Genomic DNA, 22,035 nt, shown 5'->3' with positions numbered 1-22,035 from the left:
CTGTTCAACCGGACCAACTGTGTTATAAAATCTGATCAGCCTCTGTTGGACTGTCGGTCCGGTTCGGTTTTTAAAACACTGGTTCTCCCCCTCTCCAATAGATCGGTCGTTTAGAGTAGTTGGTTAACATGGTATCAGAGCGCTAGGTTCATATAGGTCACGGGTTCGATTATTTATTCAGTCCTTTCACCCTCAAAAACCCCATGAATAAAAATATATCATTGTCTAATAACCACTTTGATTTTTGGAAAAAAAAAAATGCTTTCTAATAATTTCATGAACTAGATATGATCTCCACTATAAGGTAGTGGATCTCTTGCTTATTATTTGGTCCACTCTTGACACAATTTCAATGACCCAAAATAGCCCACAAAGGTGTGGCATTAATCTTTAGTAATCAAAGTGACTAACACATGAAGAGATATGAGTCAAAAATCCTTGAATTTTGGATCAAATAATATATCTTCCACAGATAGTGATCTATTTACCAAGAATATTCTCTTTGAATCCTCTTCAATGTATTATTGTGCACCCATTTTGTTGACTATCGTTAGATACGAGGAACTACATTGCGAGAGAGTTTGCAATATTGATGATAGCAATTGCATTTGTCATAGATGATAACAAGGAGATATGTAAGGTTTTGAAGGAGATCCCTTTGTTGAGAACTATATTTGAGTCGCATTTTTTTAAGTACACCACGTTGGTTTCTCAGTTACCTAGCAAAAGAAAAAAGTTCTAACAGTACACACCATCTTAATTATACACAGAATGTAACATTACAGGAGACTAACATAATCAACTCTTTGAATGCTTGAGTGAGCCTTTCCCACGTGACTTGGGACACTAGAACACTCACTAACAAACTAAAGCACAAAAGATAATACAAGTACACACTTGAGAATTTGGGAATGTAATTTGTATTCCACACAATTGCTAGGATGCCTACAATGCATAAAGAAGAATAAAGATCGAATCATTCCAAATGGCAACGCCCCAACTATCATAGAAAACTCTATACATCTCAAGGGGTTGCATATTTCCTAATATGTCTCTAGGACATTCTATATACATGGCAACATTTACATGAATATCCGTAGATGTATGATCCTTCTAAACTTGGAGAATGCCTCTACGGTTCACTAGAAGGTCCAAGAAAATTTAGGGCTTTAGGGCTTCTAAAATTGTCCAGGTCATTTTCTAAAAGCATTAGATGTTGCATCATTTCTTGAGGAACACTATTGTGTTGAAGATTTTGCAAAATATGTCACATATGGCGGTAATATCGAGGGAATCAAGAGAAATAATCTTTTACCCAAGCAATAAAAATATAGGTTGAGCTCAATTTCAATAGTATCTCAATGGCTAAACCACACTACCATGAAACCTCAATCTTTTTAGAGATGAGAATCCAAATAAAGTGATATTAAAGACTCCAACAATAGAGAGGCTAATTGATGCAGGACGATGCGGGGAAATAAGAAAATGGAATTTGATTTGGAAAAATAGAGGATTTAGGAAAATCTAGTTGAGGATTGGGTAAGGATTTAGGTAGGATAGGGTAATTTAATTTTGAATTTTAAGCAAGTACGAGTAATCCTTGTAGGGGAAGGGAATGATAACGGTTAAGGTTTATAGGGTAATGATTAAATGTTAAGATAATGGAGAAAAGATTAAGGGTTGAGGTTTGTAAGTTTTAAGAATCAAAAAAGGGGTATCAAAATTCAAGATTCAAGATTCAAGAATCCAAGACTTCAAGAAATCAAGTATCAAGAATCAAGAATTCAAGATTTCTTAAAAAAAAATAATCAAGAAAATAAAATTTATGGGTTAGGTTCTTAAAAGGATTAAAGGGTTCTTAATGGTTTCTTGATTTCTTACAATTAAACAAAAAGATAGATGATAAGAAGAAGATTTAAAAAAAAAAAAAAAAAATTGATATCTACCTTGGAATCACCTCAATGATTTATATGGCATCAATCATGTTGAATGCACCAACATTCAAAGAAAACATAAACTTCTTGTTTATTCCATTCATTCTCTAAAAATAAACTCTAATACAGTGAAAGTCAACCAAAAGTTCTAATAAAACAAAAATACCTAAATTCCGTAACTTTCTCTCTTCTAATTTTCAAACCCTACTAAACTTAAATAAAAGACAAAGTAAATTAACTAAACTGACTATAAATATTACACTAAGACCATAGGCCAATAAAATATGAAAATAAACCCTAAAAACATAAAATTAAATCTTAAAACAAAAATCTAAATGCAAACCAAAATCTAATCTTCAAGATTTGATGTCTCCATCAATTCTCCTTGACTGGGAAGATTTCGCCATTGACGAGATAAAATTGTAGTAATTCTTATCATCAGTTGCATTCTACAATACTAATCCTCATTAGATATTGTCAATGTTTTACGCCTGAGGAATTTAAACTAAGTATCCAATGTTTCTCCATTAAACTGTCCCATTTCTGATCAACCTAGTCTCTTATCCCGTCAGATATCTCAAAAGGCCTCATTTTGTAACCTCCATACTTAAAACAACCTATTTTCAACAAATAATGTAGAGACTTCTTCCTCGGTTTGCAACTACTAGGTATAACCATGGTTTAAATCTCGTCTAATACGTCTCATTATCGTCCACCAACGAGACTGATAGACAAGTCAAACGTATAGGATGAGATTTAAAATCATGGTTCATTCGTCTCATTGTTGAACGAGATGACTCAAACGTATTGGAAAACTCGTTCGAGATGACTCAGTCTCGTCCATGGACGAGACAAGACATCAAAACGAGTTTTAAAACCATGGTTATAACCCTATGTTGTGTTAGAATTTGAATAATTTTGATCTTCAAATAGATAAAAAGTTCCAGACTTTTAATGATGAGACTTCTTCCTTAGTTTGTACTTTGTAGCTACTAAGTATCACCATATGTTGTGCTACAATTTCAAAAAAAAAAAAAAAAACTAATCTTGAATTAGATAAGAAAACCGAAAAAGTAGGCCAAAAGAAAAATGCCAAATGAGAACCTTTCAACCAAAAGGTGTCCAAAACAAGTCGATCTCCTCAATGATAGATAACCAAAGTCATCAACACAAAAGAGCTCCGAAACTAGAAAAGCCGTAAGATTGGTTATACACATAGTACTCAAATTCGAAATCAATAATTTGGCTTGGGATGGTGGGTTCAATTTCGATCTATGATCAGTGTCTCAAAATACTAAGTTATCCGCACTTTTCCCTGACATTTATATTAATTTTTATCCTTATTTCTCTATATTAAGTAAATAATCATATTAAATCTCGAAATATCACGTTGCATGTTTTTCTATGCTAATTAGGCTTAATTGTACATAAATAATTGCATTTGTCAAAAAACTCTAATTACGTGTGTTCATTGTGCAGATCAAAGATCAAACCATCAAATTGAGCCCTGAAATCAGAAATTAGACATTGTATTTCAATCTAGAGGATCAATCAAGCATCCTAGCCAAATTTCAAGACCAAAGCTTTCAACCCAACCGTGACACAGTGGACCAAGATTGGAACGTCCTAAAATTGCTCGAGTATGCTTCACACTTATCTGCAATAGTGAAGGGGACTAAAAATGGATCCTTCCAGAACCTAGGATTTTTATAAATAGCCCATTTTTCAATTGAGAAAGGGTCTCTCTTGACTTCTTACCTCTCTTCCTTTAACCTAAAGCCCCTTGGCCTTTTCTCCTGTATTTTCTATTTTTAGCTTAGGTTTTCCATTAAAATTATGTAATGCTTGTAAGTGAGAGAGTGAAGAGAGATTGTAATTATCTTTGTCTAATGAAGCAACACTTGTTCTTCTCCATCTATCTTTCTTTATCACTTGCAATGACCTTAAGCTAATCTCCCCTCCATTGGAAAATAGAGAAGCCTAAAACAATATTACTTTTCTGTATTTAGTTTCTCTACCTCTTAATTTCCTTTAATGTTTATGAGTTCTTCTCAAGGCTTGTCCACTCTTATGGATTAAGGCTATAGATGAACTCTTACACATTTTATATTTAATCTAAATGTTTCATTCTTAGACCAGTTCAAGATGTAGCATGCTTAATCTAGATATTTGATAGTAAGACATTCACATATTAGAAAGTGAAAGAATTCTACTTTTATGTTTTTTAAATCTGATTTTTTCTTGTTAAATCTTCCAATCTAAGGAACTAACACCAAGCCCTTATGATTAAGCTATCAAAGAGGTTATGAACTAGATTTTGACTTGATAATTTACTCTAAGTCGATCCATTTTCAATGGTATTTTCCTCCATGGTTTTACCTCTATTTTACCTTCTATTAGTTTAATTTTCAGTAAGTTTTATTTTCTTTTGATTACTTTAAAAACACAAAAACAGATGTATTTGTTGGCTTAAATTAATTTTGTAATCTTAACTTGTTTATACCCCCTTTCTCTTGAGTTCGATCCCTTACTTGCCTCACAAGTCAAGAAAATTTACATATATTTTAATCTCTATGGGGAAGACAACGATAGTCCCATCAGTCTAATATTTAGAAAAATCTAAGAAAGTTTAAGAAAAAAAAATTGAGAATTATGCAAATGATGGTTAGGGGTTTCCTCTTTAAAAACCCAGCATTTTCAACCTCCCTAAAAACCTTATCTTGTCATGAGATTTGAAGGTTGAAGAAAATAAAATCTTGAGGTTGGAAAAAATGGTGAGTGAGTGGAAGATTAATCGCCAACTCTGGTCCCTGATTTGAAGAATTTTCCCGAATTTCCAGAAAAACTTGTCTTATATGAGAGCATATGAATCAAGGACCTAATCTATAAAGATTTAGTAATTCAACCTACAAGAATCAAAACAGCAATGGAGAAGGTTAAGGTGAAGAAAAATTCCCTCTTCTGTTCTCAATTAAGTCTTAAAGGTTCTCCATTTTGAACCATATGCACCAATTAATCCAAACAACAGAAACAACAACTAAAACCCCACTCAATCTAACAACATCACAAAGAAGAAAAACCTAACAAAGATAAAGATTTGTTATAAAACCTACTTCTGATGCGATTTGGAGGGCTTCTTCTTTGGAATCGCAACCTGAGGTTTCGGGTGTCGTTCAGCTTCAATCGGATCCAACCACTTCAAAGGATGGCGATTGAAGAATGGCCAATTGGGAATTGTGATCAAAGTGATTAAAACAACACCAGCAGCGTAGATTAAAAGCATGATCTGGAATGAACCTATGGAGTAGCCAATGATGAAAGCTACTAGGGCAAATGCGAAAAGCATGATCTGCATCAGATTCTCCGAAAGCTTCTGCCCTTGCCAATCCATCTAAAAGATACAAAAACAAGAAAAAAAAAAGATCGATTTGAATGCAAGGAACCCTAGATTATTGGTAAAAATCATCCAAACTACATATACAGATCTACTTAGATTCTTAGAACCCTAAAATAATTTTTTTTTAAATGAAAAAATCGATCGAATTGTTCTCAAATTGGACAATCTACTCCAGAAAACCTAACCCTAATCCCTGTAATAGAAAGTAAAAACATCAGAGAGAGAGAGAGAGAACTGACCGTATCGCTCGTTACGCTGACCAGGAAGACGATGTCCAAAACGAGACAACTGAAGACGAAATACAAAGCGGAACGAATGTTTAACAGTTCCAATTTCTAGAAGGGTAATTAGAGTTTAGACTTGCCCCTCCTCGCCAGACGACTTATTCCTTGACCTCAATCTTCTCTATTGACTAATACAAAATGACCTAAACACCCTCATCTTCATTTGTAGTTAGAAAAAGTAAAAAAAGAAAATTTACTTTTTTTCTTACAAAGACATAACAGCTCTACTTCAGCCTAAGGCTATGTTTTGTAACACTTTTGAAGTCTAAAACCTGAAAATATATGAAGTCAAATTAGAAATCAGATTTCAAAAGTTTCATCAATGTCTCCTATCGATTCTAAATTTTTGAATTTTGATTTTGAAGTCTGAAATCTAAAACAAAATAAATGAAAATAAAACTTCTCAAGTCTGAATTTTAAAGGTGGACCACCTCCATTTAAACTTAAGAAGTATTACCAAACACACTGAAACCTTTGAATCATAAAACCTTTATTGAAGTAAAAGATGATGAAATTATGGATTGAAAAATCAAGAGTATGTCCAAATCACCTTTTAACAATCTTTAGGTCCATGGGTATCAATGCATTTCCCTTTAGCCGTTGGTCTGTTTTGTTACGTACACTTTTTAAATCTAATGGTTAAAGACCATCTATTAGTTTTTTTCTTGTTCAAGATATTTTACATTAATTTTTTAAATCCATATTTTATTTGATACATAAAACAACTACATGGAGGGGAATCAGGGGATCCTATGTAGTACTCTATATCGTACTTTTTGAACGTTGGGAAAATTAAAAAAATTAAAAAAAAAGGCATGTGGCCTCTTAAGATTCATGATCTAGATCAGATATGAAAAATATATATATATATATAGACTTATCAAGGCTTGGACGGTCACTTGTGACCTTTCATTATTTTGATAATGTGGCTTTTGTACCACACAATACTACAAGAAACAAGTAGCACTGTAACTTACTAAGTAAAGAGTTAGTAAGGATTTCACCCGTACTTAAGGTCCTGACATTCAAAAACATTATCCGATGCTTCAGGGTTGTAGGGTTTATGAACTTTGAAAATAAAATTCTAACGTCGTTTTTCAAAACCTTAGATCAAGTTCAAAAGAATTTGTTTTTTAAATTTTATTTTTTGGAAAAGAGTTTTTCAATGAAACTTAGAAGGCCGGGCTTAGTAAGGCTTAAAAGCTTTAAAGGAAAGTGTTTTGCTTCCCTTCATTAGCTGAAATTGTTCATGTTTAAATGGTTTGTTGCTTCGCAAACCCGACACCTCTCCTAACAGGGGCTCAGTCTCCAACTGTTGCAAGAACCTGGGATTATACACCCACGATAAGTCCAGCTTGACGATTAGCAGGCCCAACAAATATTATATGGGATGACATCAGGTCTGTTTGTAACAAATTCCAACTTCTGCTTCAAAATTCTGTCTGGAGAAGTAAAAAACCACAATCTCGGTCCTGGAGAACTTGTTTGTTTGTTACGTAAACTTAGTAGTAGAGAGAGATCAAATAGAGGGAGATCAAATTGATTATGTTGTTTGATCGTTGAGTTAAGAAGAATCACCCCATACATTTTTTCCGTGTTGGTTTCTCATAATAGCTCGTGTGCGAAAAACAACCCCAGGAAAGTAACGCATACATTTTTTCAATGTTGACTTTTCATAATGGCTCCCGCGTGAAAACCACACATACATTTTTTTTGGAGTTGGCTTTTCATAATGGCTCACGCACGAAAGCTTTTAAAAAATGCAATTTTTGACTTTTCACAAAAGCTATTGAAGCAGAAGCCACTACCTACAAACGTTCTTTTCCGGCTATTTCAGCTCAAAGAGCAAAAAGCCACCGAAAAAAGATGCAACAAACATGCCCTTGGTGATCAAGGAATGCAGCTATTTAAAGCCTCTATTGAGGAGTGTGCCCCCCAAGGTGGTGCTTCCTATGTGAGGTGCTCATCGAACTCGGACCCATAGTTAATATAAATAATAAAAACCAAGTTTTTTGAAGGCTCGTTTAAAGGAAAAAATCAGATACACCACTACTCAAAAGATATGAAAACCCAATACGTTTTACTCAAATCATGAAATCTTAACAACCTTTAATTGATCCTAAAATATAAGGAAAACAGAAAGTGAAACAGAATTCAAAAACTTGACGAACCCCAACTCAAGAGGAAGCACCGCTGCGTAAAGCTTGAGAATTCCTGGGTTTCCTGGGAGCTAATTGAGTATCAACCTGTAAAACAAACCATCATAGACTAAGATGACATATCAAACTAGTAACTACTACAATGTTTCCATGATTGTGCCAACTTGCTTGGTTGAAGCCTTTTTAGTGTTTGTTGATTCAACTACCCGGGTTCAGAACCCAACTTCACCTACTAAATTTACTAACCTTTAATAAAACTTTGCCAAGCAAAACAAAAAGTACTATGCTTCCATGGATACTAAACACAGCAAACCACCTTTTTTTTTATAATCATCATTACCAGTTTGTTAATAATTATGATAAGATGAATTTGTTGGATTATTACCTCTTTCTTGACTGATTCTTCCTTTTCAGACAAAATCAATTCAATGTGGCAAGGAGATGACATATAGGCTGTCAAAGAAAAAAAATTGCCATTAGCCACAAAGCCACGTTGAAAAGAAAGATAGCAAGTAAATAAATTAACTTACGATTGATTCTTCCATGGGCACGGTAAGTCCTACGCCTCTGCTTCTGGGCCTGGTTTACTTGGATGTGTGAGACATAAAGTGAATCGACATCCAAACCTTTAACCTGCAAAATAAGCAAAGCATAGATAGAAAGATGGTTAAAATTAGGAAGGCCAAAACAAAGGGTATTTTAGAAACACCCTGCTGTAAAATTGGTGATATTAGGTTTACCTCCTTGCAAAATGCAAGATTAGGTTTACCTCCTTGCAAAATGCAAGATTAGGTTTACCCCCCCCTGACCGTAAGTCAACAATGTTTTTTCTTGATGATTTAACAGTGAAATTTTGATATTTTCCAAATTTTGATTTAGTAATTTCAGTACTTAAAGAGCATTTTGAAAAAAAAAACAAAAACAAAAACAAAATTTCACTGTTAAAACACCAAGAAAACGCAACGTTGACTTATGGTTAAGGTGCTGAACCTAATATCACCAATTTTACAGGCGGGTGTTCCTAAAATACCCGAAAAATGTAAACATCCAATAAGAATATGACATACGTCAGCATTGCTTTCTGCATTCTTCAGCAAATCCAGAATGAAGTTTGCAGATTTAGCAGGCCAGCGTCCTTGTCCGTTTGAGTGTCGGTTCTTTGCCTGAGCAGTTCGACCTACACCCCTGCAGAAGCGACGGAAGGGAATGGCTTGTTTATGTGCCAAAACATCCTCCAAATAACTTTTGGCCTTGGCCAAAGATAACTTTCTAATTGCATGGGCTGTTTCCCTTGTGTTCTGAGAATAATGGAAAAGATAGATTCAAATGGATATGCTTAGCACCCCGAAAAAAAAAAAAAAAAAAGAATCAAATGAACATCAGCTCAAGCATTTTTTTTGTATGGCTGGACTTGAACCGTCTACCTCAAACCAACTGAGCTATAGGTCTAAGCCCATGAGCTCAAGCATTCTAATACATAAGAACCATGTGACAAAGAAAGAAAATGCAAGTGTTCTTTATGAGTACAAGTATCAATGTCGTCATAAACAAATTGGATCATTGTGCCTGGAATATTCAAAGAGTTGTCTTTGAGTTAAACAATATGAAATAATAACAAATAACATACTTTTTTATATATTTAAATTGAAAATTTTACTGAAAAAGAGCGAAAAATGGGAAATAAAAAATAACATATTGTAACATATATGATTTTTTTATTGATTATTGTAACTTATATGTTACGTGACACGTGGCATTTGCATCATGCCATCATCTAGTGAACCATCTTCTACTAATTATAACACCTACAATGGTTCACCCGGTAGCAATGACATGATTTCCTAGTTCATAAAAAATTCATTCAAAGAGGCAAAAGAATCCTATTTATTTCTGTGGGTTTAAATGTTGAGCAATGATTTTGCAACTCAACCTGACAGGGTAACTCAAAAATTCAATTGACGTGTACCCTGCAAGAACCGTAGATTTATTCCCTCGGGATACACAACTGCACATCCGCATAAAACATGTGCAGTTGTGTATCCCAAGGGAAAAAATCTACGGTTTCTTGCACCTGCCATGTCAGTGAATTTTTGAGTTACCCTGTCAGGTTGAGTTGCAAAATCAGCACTCTTAAATGTTTCAACCATAAAATGGTTGTGTTTGCAATGTGCCATCATTTACTGAACCTTCTGTTAATATTATTCATACAGTGGTTCACCCAATAACAATGGATTGATCTCCCTGAAGTATACGAGAGGCCTGTTCACAGAGAGGCAACAGAACCCTGCTTTTTTCTTCAGGTTTAAATTTCCAATTATAAAATGAATTCTTTACAATATACCATCATTTACTGAACCTTCTGCTAATAATAACACCTGCAGTGGTTCACCCAATAACAATGAAGTTATTTCCCTGAAGTTAACGAGAGACCTGTTCACAAGGGCAACAGAACCCTGCTTTTTTTTTCAGGTTTAAATGTTCACATACATGACAGGAAAAAAAAATGTCACAATTATCAAAGTTCATAGAGGCATCATACGATAAAAGTTATAAGAGAAATAACGTTTCTTTTTAACTAATGATAATATGACATGCTAACACACATAGTTGATGTGGCAAGATCACAGAACCATAGATCTTTTTCCTTGTGTATCCCAAAGAAAAAAATCTATGGTTCTGTGCACTTGCCACGTCAACCGCATACAAACCGAGTACATTTTAGCATGCCATTTTATCACAATTCTATTTTTTTATGATGAACAACTTGTTTGGATTTAACAAATAACCATATATGACTAAATAGAGCATCCTATACAATGAACTAATGAAAGGTCAACTAGATTAACCCTTCTTAATTTAAGCTAAAAAAATAACCAATTTCTAAATCAACAAGAGAGATTATATAACGAGATTGAGGTTGGGAAATGGACGTGAATACCTAATAAGCAAGATGCTTCTCGACAAAGAAGTAAATGAGATCAACAGTGAGCCTATTGGGATTTTGAGCTCCAAGAATCCACACACAATAGGACTTGATGCAAGACGATAAGGGGAGAAAAGAAAATGGAATTTGATTTATGTAAAATAGGGGATTTAGGGTATTTAGGTATAGAGTAGATTTGGTTTAGGAGATTAATGAAGTAAGGGTTAAAAAAAGTGGGGAATGATTAAAAGGTTAAAAAAAAAAAGGGTTTGTAGGGTAAAGAAGAATTAAGGTTAACGTTTAGAGAAAAGATAAAAGATTCAAGAATCAAGAAAGGGATTTCAAGAATCCAAGACTTCAAGAAATCAAGAATCAAGAAAAAATAATAATAAAATAAAATAAAATAAAGATTAGAAGAAGAAGGGGATATAGGACTCACTCCAAAAAGACCTCACCCCACACCATTAATGAGAATATCAAAAGCTTCAATCTCAATTTTATTCATCATTAAAGAAAATTACAGAAAGAAGCAAGTACTTATAATGTTCTCTAAACCCTAAATGTAATCTTAACCATCCAATTAAAATGAAGAGATCCAATAGTTGTAAATAAACTTAAAATAACTTAAATAAAACAAAAGCAAAAATACCATCTATGTCCCAATCCTATAATTTTATTTCTAAATTTTCAACCTATGAAAACTCATTAAAAAATCAATATAAAGTCATAAAATAGAAAACTAAATAAAAATTAAAATCTACTCTTCAATATTTGATGTACCCATTAATTCTCTTCGAGTGGGAAGATTTCGCTATTGGCGAAATAAAATTGTAGTAATTCCCATCATCAGTTGCGTTCCGCATTAGAACTGGTTTGATAAGAACACGAGAAGGATGAGAGGGAACATGAGAGACGAGGATTATTTAAGACTTGCTCCAATACCACTGATGGAAAGTGCCCAATAGGTAAATAGACTCAACCAACTCTTTGAACTTTGAAAATTTCATGGTTACATGGGATTTTACTTGTAGTATGAGATTAGTCTTTTTGTACTCTTTTAGGACGCCTTGTCCTCTTTATTAATAAATCTTTATTTATCACCAAAAAAAAAAACTTTGAGCTTGGAGTTGACACTCTCACTAAGAGGGTTTTTCCCAAGACAAATCCAATTGCAAAGTTGAATCTAGACCTTTGGATTGCCCTTCTCAAGGAGGACTATCCAAAGACAAACCAAATCGCAACGGTAAATCCAAACCTTTGGATCGCCTTTCTACATATTGGTCCTCAACAAAATGATAAACTTAACCCTCATACATATATTCCCTAATCATCATTTTTTTTTCGATAACAAACACATATGTTTGATACCTATGATTGGATGCCGACATAAGTGACTACCGTGTCCCTCCTACACATCATGAATCCGCATCATTGCCTACATTTAATCTAACAATCATTAATTGGGTTCATCCAACCAATGGCATACACGGCAAAACCCAAATGCCAAAAACACGCAATTATGAAATATCAACTACATCTACACGGAGAGGTTATAATAATTATTCGATCAATCTAGTGATTGTGCCACATCCAAACAAATAGGTGGCTTGGTTGACCAATTAAAATTTTCATATCTACTACTTGACTAGGGTTTAATTCTTTGACGATGATCAACCATGTAGATTTCAACTCAAATCCATATTCATCTAGAATAAATATTTAAAGTAGACAATAAGGCAAATTTTCAAATTAGGGAATCCATTTTTTCGTGTTTGATGAGAATTTGGAGTTAGATACAATATGTTTACCACCATAGTCTCAAAATTCTCCAAATTTAAAAAAAAACATAAAATTCTCCGAATTAGGGGTTAGCCGATTAATTCGGCAAATTGATAAATTAATCAACAATTACTCAATTATTCATGGAATATGGTAGCATTTTTACCCTTTACCTCCAAAATTTTAATTTTTTCAACATCCAAACATCGAGAGCAACATAAGATTTAGAGAAGAAAAAAAAATTGAAGATGGTAGGTTTTGGTAAGAAATCCAAAATAATACTTTCCATTATCTCCAAAATTTTACTGATTTTTCACGAAACTTTCTCGAATTTATCTGAATTTAACCCTCACCAAATCCGAACGTTGTTACTATGCTTACTACAAGTTCAAACACACAGACACGCGCAATACAGACACACAAATCTAATACAATATCCAAAATCAACTCTCGGGTTAATGTACCTTGAAATGAACTCTAAGATCCTTGCCCCTGGCCTTGCAAGCTGAAATATAATCACAAAAAACACGAAATTAGAACTCTCTTAAAGGCTCGTAGTACAAACTCTTAACACCAGAACGATTTGTAAATCAAATCAGAAGCACGAAACAACAAGGTAAATCAAGATCGATACTAGGATCAAAACCCTAGGTGTTCGAGCGCAATAGAATAACAGATCATAAAAAAGAGGATCATTAGGATCGAAGAAACCCTAAATCGATCGTGTAGAAATTCAAACCAAACAAAACTAAACTAAATACTAAAACAAGATTAGAGACAAAATCGATTCGAGATTCTTACACTTGGTCGAGTTATCTGGTTCCCTCGAATACTTAACCTGAAAGATTGAAAGATTAGATCGAAGAAGGAGAGAATCAGAATAAGAACGACTAAGAAATTAGAGAAGATAAGAGAGTTAAGAGATGTAAACTACCATGGCCGCTACTTATCTGCTAGTGCTGCACCTATGAAAGGCGGCCAAACTAGAGAAAAATGAAATGAGAGAAGGCCTCCCTTTTAAAGGTCGTGAAAACCCTAACGCCACCGTGATTTTACAGAAAATGTTTTTAAAGAGAAATTTTTTTCCCAACAATTTGACTTCATCTTCGAAAATGTCGGTTACATCGTGAGTTGTTTACACAAGAAAACCAAAAAATTAATAAATGAAGTGTTTTTCTTTTGGGGGTATAGCTTGAAAGGGAAAAAAATAATAACGAATGATAAACTCACGAGTCCAACTAGCCTTACTTGATTAGTGAGGATTTCACCCTTACTAAGGGTCCTTAGCCTTGTCTCGTGACATTCAAAAACATGGTCCGATGCTTTAGGATTGTACAGGACAAAATTCTATGAATTTTTATTTTAAAATTTTGAGTTATGTGGTAATTTAGTAGCCGTCTATTTTCAAAATCTTTTATCGAACCCAAAAGAAATTGTTTTTTGGGAAGAAAATTTGATTTTTTCAATGAAATCTAGAGGGTTGTAGTGTTGGATTGTTGACATGGATCATCACAATAACAATCCATAGATCTATGGTTATGTGCCCTCGAGAGCATTAGTTTTTCACGACTCAAAAAAATGACTTTTTAAAGAAAATTGATATTTTAAAAGAAATGTCGAACAAAAAATGGGTCGGATTTTACCAAAAATCTAAGGCTATGTTTGGATTAAGAGAAATGAAAAGAAGAGAAGAGAAGAAAAGAGAAACTGAATTTCTCTCCACCATGTTTGGATTGACAAGAGAGAACTTAGGACAACTTTGAAATTTTAAAATGTCATAAAAGAGATCTATGGGTAGAGTTGGAATTGTAAAACATTTTATAAGGGTTTCTCTCTATTTCTCTCCTCTTCTCTCCAATTATTTTCTCTTCTCTCCCCACTTAACAATCCAAACAAGAGAAATTAAGAGAAACTCATTTATTTTCTCTTACGTTCTCTCCATTTCTCTCAATCCAAACATAGCTTAAGTGATCAAAAGATCGAATTTTGCGAGTTTTGATCCTTAGGATAGATTGAAATCAAAAATTGTTCAAAAAATGGTTTGTGTGACCTAATTTGGATTTGAGACAGATATGGATCCACCCTTAAATTCGACTGAATTTATATTGTTTTGCAAATTGCATTTTTTTTTTAAATGCCACTTTCCACTATTTTTCTCCAACATATATTCATATAAAATGAAATTGTATAATAATAAAATAAAATATTATTATAACCTTGTAGACATCTAAATTTGACCGGGCCCTCGATGCAAAATGCCCCAAAAATCGCAAAAATTGGAATGGGCTCCGAGGCCCAAACCTACAAAAATACAATGTATTTTGTCATCTTATTTTCAATAAACGGCCCAAGGCCTCTCACATGGCCCACGGACCAAATCCCTTACCATTCTTCTACACTCCTCAACTCAATCCAACATAAGCCCAAACCCATTATCCAAGCCTATTCAACTCAACTCAAATCCATTCCTATTCAACCAACTACCTAAGCCCAACCAAAACTCTACCCAAGCCCAAATCATTCAACCCAATCCAACATCACAACCAATCACTATAGTCATCAAGGTGTGACACATGTCATCACCCCATCTCACCTCCCCCATCTAACCACCAACCCCATCACCTTAACTATCACATTATTTTTCTTTAAATATCATCTACCCATACTTACAACCTACATCCCCTAATATATCCTATCCATTATCTCAAATCAAACACTTATAACCTACATCTCCCCCCTAATCTACCCCCATCATTTCCTACAAAACCTACATCTACCATCTACATCTACACCCATCCTTTCAAATCAAACACTCATCATTTCCCATCAACTCATCTCAACCATTCATTTTCACCCACTTTGACACATGTCATCATCTCCCTCACCCTCCCAAAATATCATCAACCACCTCCTTAAATCCTTCATTCTCTTAAATCAAATACCATTTAATCACAACCACCATCTTAAACTCACCTCACCAAACATTCCACCCAAATGGGTTGGGTAGGATCCAACCCATTTGGGTCAAAACTCATCCATTTAACCCTCGTTTCCTAAATACCCTCCAATCTCCATCAAATTACACCCACTTCTCTCTCAAATTCATAACCATTCTATCATTGTTCTTCATTTCACCCAACTTTACCCATAAAATAACTCCCCAACTTCTATAAAAACCCCTTCATTCTCCCCTTACAACAACGAATGAAAAATTAAAAAAAAAAACATCACCTAAAAAACTCTCTCAACTCTACTCTTACTCTACTCTCAACACCCAACTCTCAACTCAATTCAATTCAATCCTCTACACTCTCAAGCAAATCAAGATCAGGATAAGGACTTATCATTTGAAGATCAACTCAAGGTCAAGGTGGGTTTGACAAAAGGAACACTCCCATCAACTCCCCTCTTCTACTCTCCCTTTCTCTACACATTTACACACATCACTATGGTCTAAATCACCAAAGGGCCCCTTCTTCATAAGGGTGCTCTCAATGATTTGAATCGATATCAAAAGCCCCTCACACTTGATGGCACATATCGAATTGTTTTTCGATTTTATTTTCTTCTTTATTTTAAAAAAATCGAATTCGAGGTTACCACATTACGTGGATGGAGTAGGGTGCCTAACACCTTCCCTACTCCATAAGTGGACCCCCTTACCTTGAATCAAAGGTTGGACCATGCACCTTATCCTATGAGAGTCATCAAAAAATGTCAAAATGACATTTTTTCAAATATACAACTTCGGGTGATCATTCACACCAATTTCCGAAAATGAATGGTGGCGACTCCAAAACACCCCAAAGTGGAGGGATGTTTTAAAATATTGAAAATCTCATGTCCACAAACCTTGTAGAAAAGTAAATTAGAGAGGGCGGGGGGTGTTGAATAACTATTTGACCAAACCCGAGATGGATCTAAATATGGTCTTAGTTAGTAGGATTTGGTAGTATAAAAAGTCAAATCAAAATATAAAATTATGGATATATTTAGATTCAACTTGGGTCTAAATACATTTTATGCCCTAAAAAATTGTAATCGTATACTTGTAAAATATATTTAAAAACAAAAAAACAAAAACAAAAACAAAAACAACAACTTGAATCAATTTCAGTCTCCATAAAAGATGGCTCCTAATTCTACAATAGATATTTTGGTGGACTTATACATAAAAATCTAACCTTATTTACTACTTATAGTTATTAGAATCGCTAACTTTTATGATGGATTCTTAAGTATTGTCTTGGTCATGTTTTTGTAATGCTCATTGGTAATTTTGACGTCTACCCTACGGGCACGCATTAAAGTGCAATAAATACACCTTGAAAATAGGCATCAAAGGGTATTTTGATAAATAAATAAAAAAAAAGGCATTTTCGATATAAAATCCAATTCCTGAAATGTATTTATTGCACTTTAACTTTTTATCGCTAACCAAGTTAACTTTTTTTATAGACAACAAGATATTTTTTGGATTTCATGGGGTTATTCGGCCATATTAAGTGTGTCACGGTGTATTTTCAGATAAAGAGTATATCAAACTCCCATGAAAATGTGAATACCAAATTTTGAGAAAATATGAATGGTACACAATGCTCACTCATGTTCGAAGGTAACTTTATTTCGAATAGAAAGATGTGAGATGTTTCCTTGTCTGACTCTCTTATAACCTTTCTTAACAGTCTCTCATTTAATTCGTAAAGAATTCAAGATTTTTTTTTCCAATGAAAGTATTATTCTTCGGATTATTGAATTATTCTAAATAATTCATGCATTTTAAGATTAAAATGAATTAAAATTTTTAAAATTTTTTATGCCTTTCTGAAATTTTTTTAACTTGATCGAAAAAAATGCTATTATAACTTGTTGTCTGTTGTAAAGTGTAAACTTGTAAGTTGTAATTTGTAACACAAATTCAATTTTGAAACGGACACACTTCAAAATTTTGAATGAATCATAAAGTGACAAATGTCGTATTCATCTTTTAAAAACTAATAACATGCCCCTATATATTTATTTGAGATACCACCTTGATTTTTCTGACTAGTGTCTTGTCCCTTGACTTTGATCTTATTTTATAAGCCAATGGAACAATAACTTCAATGCCCTCATTATTACCATCACCACTATATCATCGCCTTCACCATCACCAATTTCATCATTACTATTAACATCACTATCATATTACCGAAATTTTGAAATAAGATGGATAATACACGTATAAACGTATTTGCCGCATATTTTTCATTTATCAAAATTTTTATCAAATTCTTGCAACCCAAAATCGAATGGAACTTGAATTTTTCACGTATCAATTTTTTGTTCAATTTTTTGTCGTATTCCAAATTGCTAACAAAGCTCATAAGTCATGACTATAAATTGTGTTTGTTTAAGACTCTCGTTTCATCGATTTTAGAGGCCCTTCTAATTTCTTGGGATTGTCCTTTTGCCTATATGTTTGACTTTGTAAGATTTTATGAAGTAATTATGTTATGAGTTGGGATTAACTAACTCGAAAAAAGTCAATCAAAATTCACTCGTTGAAATTACATGTGCACAAACTATAGATCTTTTTCTTCGAGATACACAAGGAAAAAGGACATGTGGTTCGAGTATTTTTTTTTTTTCGAGTCAATTTATCATCGGTCTTATGTTATTTTATTACCTCATAGTCGATTCTTATAATGAGTTCTAGGTACTTTCATGCGAGTTGTCAGATTTGAGATTTCTCGCATGGAGTTTGAAATGGGAGCTCCTCTATAAAATACACAAATACGATTGTATAGTTAGTACCTATTTTAATAGTGAAAGAGATAAAAAGAGCTGCTATTGTCACACCAACTTTTACTAATGCCATACTAATTCTTATATGCATATGGTGGGTGTGGCATTAGTAAAAATTGTTGTGGCAATAACAACTCTCTAATTAAATATCAAAATGGTGTGCCAATGTGACTTTTGATAATTACTTTTAAAACATGGTTGGACCTGTAATTTTAGCCTCACATTTGGGGGTAAAGCCAAGATTTTCTTGTAGTGGGGGCAAACTATGGTTAATTGTTCAGTTGAAGAACTTGAAGATAAATGATTTTAGAGGGAAATTCAAAGGTTTTTTATTAAAAATTGAAAAAAATGACATTTAGGTCAATTCTAATTAATATATGAGAAGGCCGATTAAGAGGCAATGTCATTAACAAAAAATTTAGGAGGGGGGGGGGGGAGATTAGAGGGAGGTGAGGGTGTGGGGGCAAATAGGAGAGATGTGAGGGACTAGGGACAAATAAGACATGTGATTAGTTGAAAATATAGGGGTGTCTCAAAATTTCATGGGGGCAATTACCCCCACCAGCACCTTACTAGCTCGGGCGTGCTCATATTGTTACAAACCTTTTGATACATAAAAGAATCCTATATTCCTATTGGTTTTCATTCCAATTCTCAAATTAATAGTACAAGAATTGTAACGATAGGAAATTTTCTTTTTAAACATTTCTTGTTCTTGATTCCAATTCTATATCGACTTGATCATGTTGTAATTCTGTTCCAATAAAAAAGGACCCAAAACTAGATATTCTAATTATGACTTGATTTTAAGCCAAGGGATCAGTTGGTCTTCTAGGGATTAGTTCTATCTTTTCTAGGGATACGTTTTTCATGGTAATCCCTAATACTTCAGCCGTCCGATTGATGGCTGATTGATGATGGAGAGACTACTGTTCTTCTACTAATCTATGGTTATGATGACGTGTCAATTTCTGCATGCATCAAGTTGGAAGCTCGCAACAAACACGGATTCGTACGCAATAGTATTCTCTAATCTACATGTGTGGTACACGTTAAATCAAAATGATGGACAATGAAAGTCGAACAGTTAAATATCAAATGATTGCACGATGAGATGATCCAATTACGTAAGACAATGTTTTTTATTTATTATTATATAAAAATGAAAACAAATTACGAGGGAGTATGTCATTAAGTTGTATCTAATGTACTGGAAATCCATCCACGTGGCATGCATCGATCAAAACAAAATCTCGAGATTCATAATATATGTCCTAGAGACAGAAGTTAAGATGCATTAAATACCCTCTTGTTAGCCATCGAACTGGGTGGGGCTTGAGCATAAATCCATCCACAACCTAAGTAGTAAAACCCTCAACTCGAGTTGAGTTCAGATTAACTTGAGTTAGGTAATTTTGGACCATTCGGATCATGTTGGGTGGGTTGGACATATTGAATAAACTTAATTTTATTTTGATTGACAAATAATTTCATTTTTTATATTTTAAAAAATGATATACAACATTAAAATGAAAATTACTTGTAAATAAATTTGCATACATCCTTCAAATCCATCATTGAGATAATATGGATAAATCATATTAAACCAAAGTTCACATTAATATTAACTAAATAATAATATTATGAAATTTAAAAAAATCTATAACTAATATGAAAATATGTAGATATTAATATATAGCATTAGGCTCGGGTTGAGTAGGGTTGCTCATAACCTCAATCCGAATTGAAATCGGGTTGAGATAGTCCAACCCAGGTTCAGCTCATCTTTTAGTTAACTTGGTCCAGACTCACCCATCAATTGGATTGAGGCCAAGTTGAGTTTGGGCTAGCCCGTTCAAGTTGCAGCTCCACCCACAAGGTTTTATCCCTATTTACCTAATATGTGTGGTTTATTGCATGTACAAAGGGATTTTGAGCAAGATATGATACTTTAAGATGCCAGTTGCCTGGCCCCTGCTAGTGGAACTTATAAGATCAAAATCCCATTAAAATAAAATAAAATAAAATAATCATTTGCTCACAGAGCTCGCAAAAATTTGGAATCCACCAATCACATGTACCTACATGTATTGAATGACATTCCTAATTTACAAAAGTACCCTTGTTAGTTACAATACTACCCTCATATGCTTGATGTAGCAAGTCCGAAGGAGTTTGTGAGCAAAAAACAATTCATAAAAAAATGCATTAAATACACCTTGAAAATAAGCATTTGCGGATATTTTTGGTAGGAATTTTTTTGGGTGCATTTTTGATAGACAAACTTGTTTCCAAGATGTATTTAATGCATTTTAACGTGTGCCCTTAGGACACATGTTATGTTACCAAAAACCCAATTATAATTAGCATCTCTAAGTTGTGTAGTGAGCTTAGATCACCAGTAAGGCTGACATGAGCCAATCCGGATCTAGATAATATAATTTTTTCTTGAATTCTACATTAATTATTTTGTGATTCTTAAAAGAAATAATGCACCATTTTAGTTAGAATCAATGAAAATTAAGGACCTGTGTGGATACACCTCTCCGTGCAAGAGCAAAAGCTCAATCACTCCCCGCAAGAGCAAAAAACCTCTCCGCGGAAGAGCAGGTCTTTGAAGCTTCTGCACAAAGAGCAAAAAACCTCTCCCCGCAAGAGCAAAAATCTCTCCACACCAAAGCAAAAATCTATCCAAACGTTTGCTAGCTCCCCGCAAGAGCAGAAGTCGTCAAGAAGTTCTATCCAAACGCAGTGTAACTGTTTTAGAAGATTTCAAAGATAAGGCGCTCTGGAGCTTTTATTGAAAATAGTGGATCCTACAATGATGTCATGGTTCCAGAGTCATTGAAAATTCAGTGATCCCACACATAAATGTCACGTGGCACACTCTGTAACCCAACCGAACTTGTGAATGGTTGTCCTCACCCACCTCTGTTCGTTCTCACGCACAGTTTATAATATCTTTGCCGCCAAAATGAGTTAATGCAAGGTAGAAATAGAATAACGTCCTTATCAAATTCATATTAGTTATTAGAGTCGTGTGAGAGTGACCTAAAGCTGTAACCTCATATCACACTTCTTGGCGTGAAAGTGGATAAGATCCATAGATGCTTTCTTCACTTGTATCTCGATGAAAATCATCAATGGTTTTCATACACTTTCAAGTCAAGAGGTGTGTGATATGAGATTCAAGCCTAGGTCACTTAAGCATTATTATAATTATTATATTATTACTATTATTATTATTATTTGAATTGTGTTAGAGCGATCTGAGTGGGAGATATTTTTGACATGATGGTACGTATGTCTGTAGATGCATTTTACTCGTATCTCAAATATATACACTTATGGGCATGCACCACCACGTCAATATGTCCCCCACTAAGGTCACTCCAGCATTAACCTTATTACTTTTTTAAAAAAACTTTTAAATGCCCCCACATTACATTAAATGCCGAATACGTGTTTATTGGTACCAAAACTTGAAAGACCAAAAATACCCCCAATATTACATTAAACTTTAGAGTCGTGTTGAAGATAACTTGACATTGTTTCACAAATTGGTGTGTCCAGAGACCAAAACCATAACGCTTCTCACTCGTATCTCGAAAAAAAAAAAGCATCAATGGTTTTGTACACATCCATGTCAACAATATGTGTAATGATGCCAATTTCAATGATACTTCAACATTTTCCTCAACTTTAATATTAGTAAGGTCATTTTCATCAAAATGAATAAAATTATGATCCCACTACCCTGGTATCGTCATTA

General features: G+C 33.9%; 2 protein-coding genes and 2 non-coding genes across 4 annotated transcripts; all 4 read right to left on the bottom strand.

Moving 5' to 3' along the window:
- Positions 1–4,876: 4,876 nt before the first annotated feature.
- Positions 4,877–5,727, bottom strand: LOC147405440 (signal peptidase complex subunit 1-like). Its single transcript, XM_086433192.1, has 2 exons — positions 5,571–5,727; positions 4,877–5,325 (listed from the first exon to the last, which is right to left on the bottom strand). The coding sequence occupies exon 2, from the start codon at positions 5,323–5,325 to the stop codon at positions 5,044–5,046; it is 282 nt and encodes a 93-aa protein (XP_086289318.1). The 5' UTR covers positions 5,571–5,727; the 3' UTR covers positions 4,877–5,043.
- Positions 5,728–7,599: 1,872 nt separating this feature from the next.
- On the bottom strand, positions 7,600–13,516 carry LOC147405437 (large ribosomal subunit protein uL22y-like). Its single transcript, XM_086433191.1, has 7 exons — positions 13,411–13,516; positions 13,278–13,314; positions 12,941–12,981; positions 8,842–9,072; positions 8,305–8,407; positions 8,160–8,227; positions 7,600–7,861 (listed from the first exon to the last, which is right to left on the bottom strand). The coding sequence occupies exons 1-7, from the start codon at positions 13,411–13,413 to the stop codon at positions 7,793–7,795; spliced, it is 552 nt and encodes a 183-aa protein (XP_086289317.1). The 5' UTR covers positions 13,414–13,516; the 3' UTR covers positions 7,600–7,792.
- On the bottom strand, positions 9,938–10,068 carry LOC147405439 (small nucleolar RNA snoR74). Its single transcript, XR_015177175.1, has one exon. It is a non-coding gene; the product is annotated as a small nucleolar RNA snoR74 (small nucleolar RNA).
- Positions 10,108–10,237, bottom strand: LOC147405438 (small nucleolar RNA snoR74). Its single transcript, XR_015177124.1, has one exon. It is a non-coding gene; the product is annotated as a small nucleolar RNA snoR74 (small nucleolar RNA).
- Positions 13,517–22,035: the final 8,519 nt, after the last annotated feature.

This window comes from Akebia trifoliata, chromosome 3 (genome assembly GCF_017979445.1).
Source record: "Akebia trifoliata isolate Shusen 1 chromosome 3, ASM1797944v1, whole genome shotgun sequence".
NCBI classification, from domain to species: Eukaryota; Viridiplantae; Streptophyta; class Magnoliopsida; order Ranunculales; family Lardizabalaceae; genus Akebia; species Akebia trifoliata.
Note: the sequence above shows the minus strand (reverse complement) of the source record. Positions and strands in the feature narration are given on the sequence as shown.

Coding starts and splice junctions, on each gene's coding strand:
- LOC147405440 (XM_086433192.1), bottom strand. CDS start 5,325: ATGGATTGGCAAGGGCAGAAGCTTTCGGAGAATCTGATGCAGATCATG.
- LOC147405437 (XM_086433191.1), bottom strand. Junction 9,073..12,940: donor ATCTTAGAGTTCATTTCAAG/GTACATTAACCC, acceptor CATTATTCTCAG/AACACAAGGGAAACAGCCCA. Junction 8,408..8,841: donor ATGCAGAAAGCAATGCTGAC/GTATGTCATATT, acceptor CTTATTTTGCAG/GTTAAAGGTTTGGATGTCGA.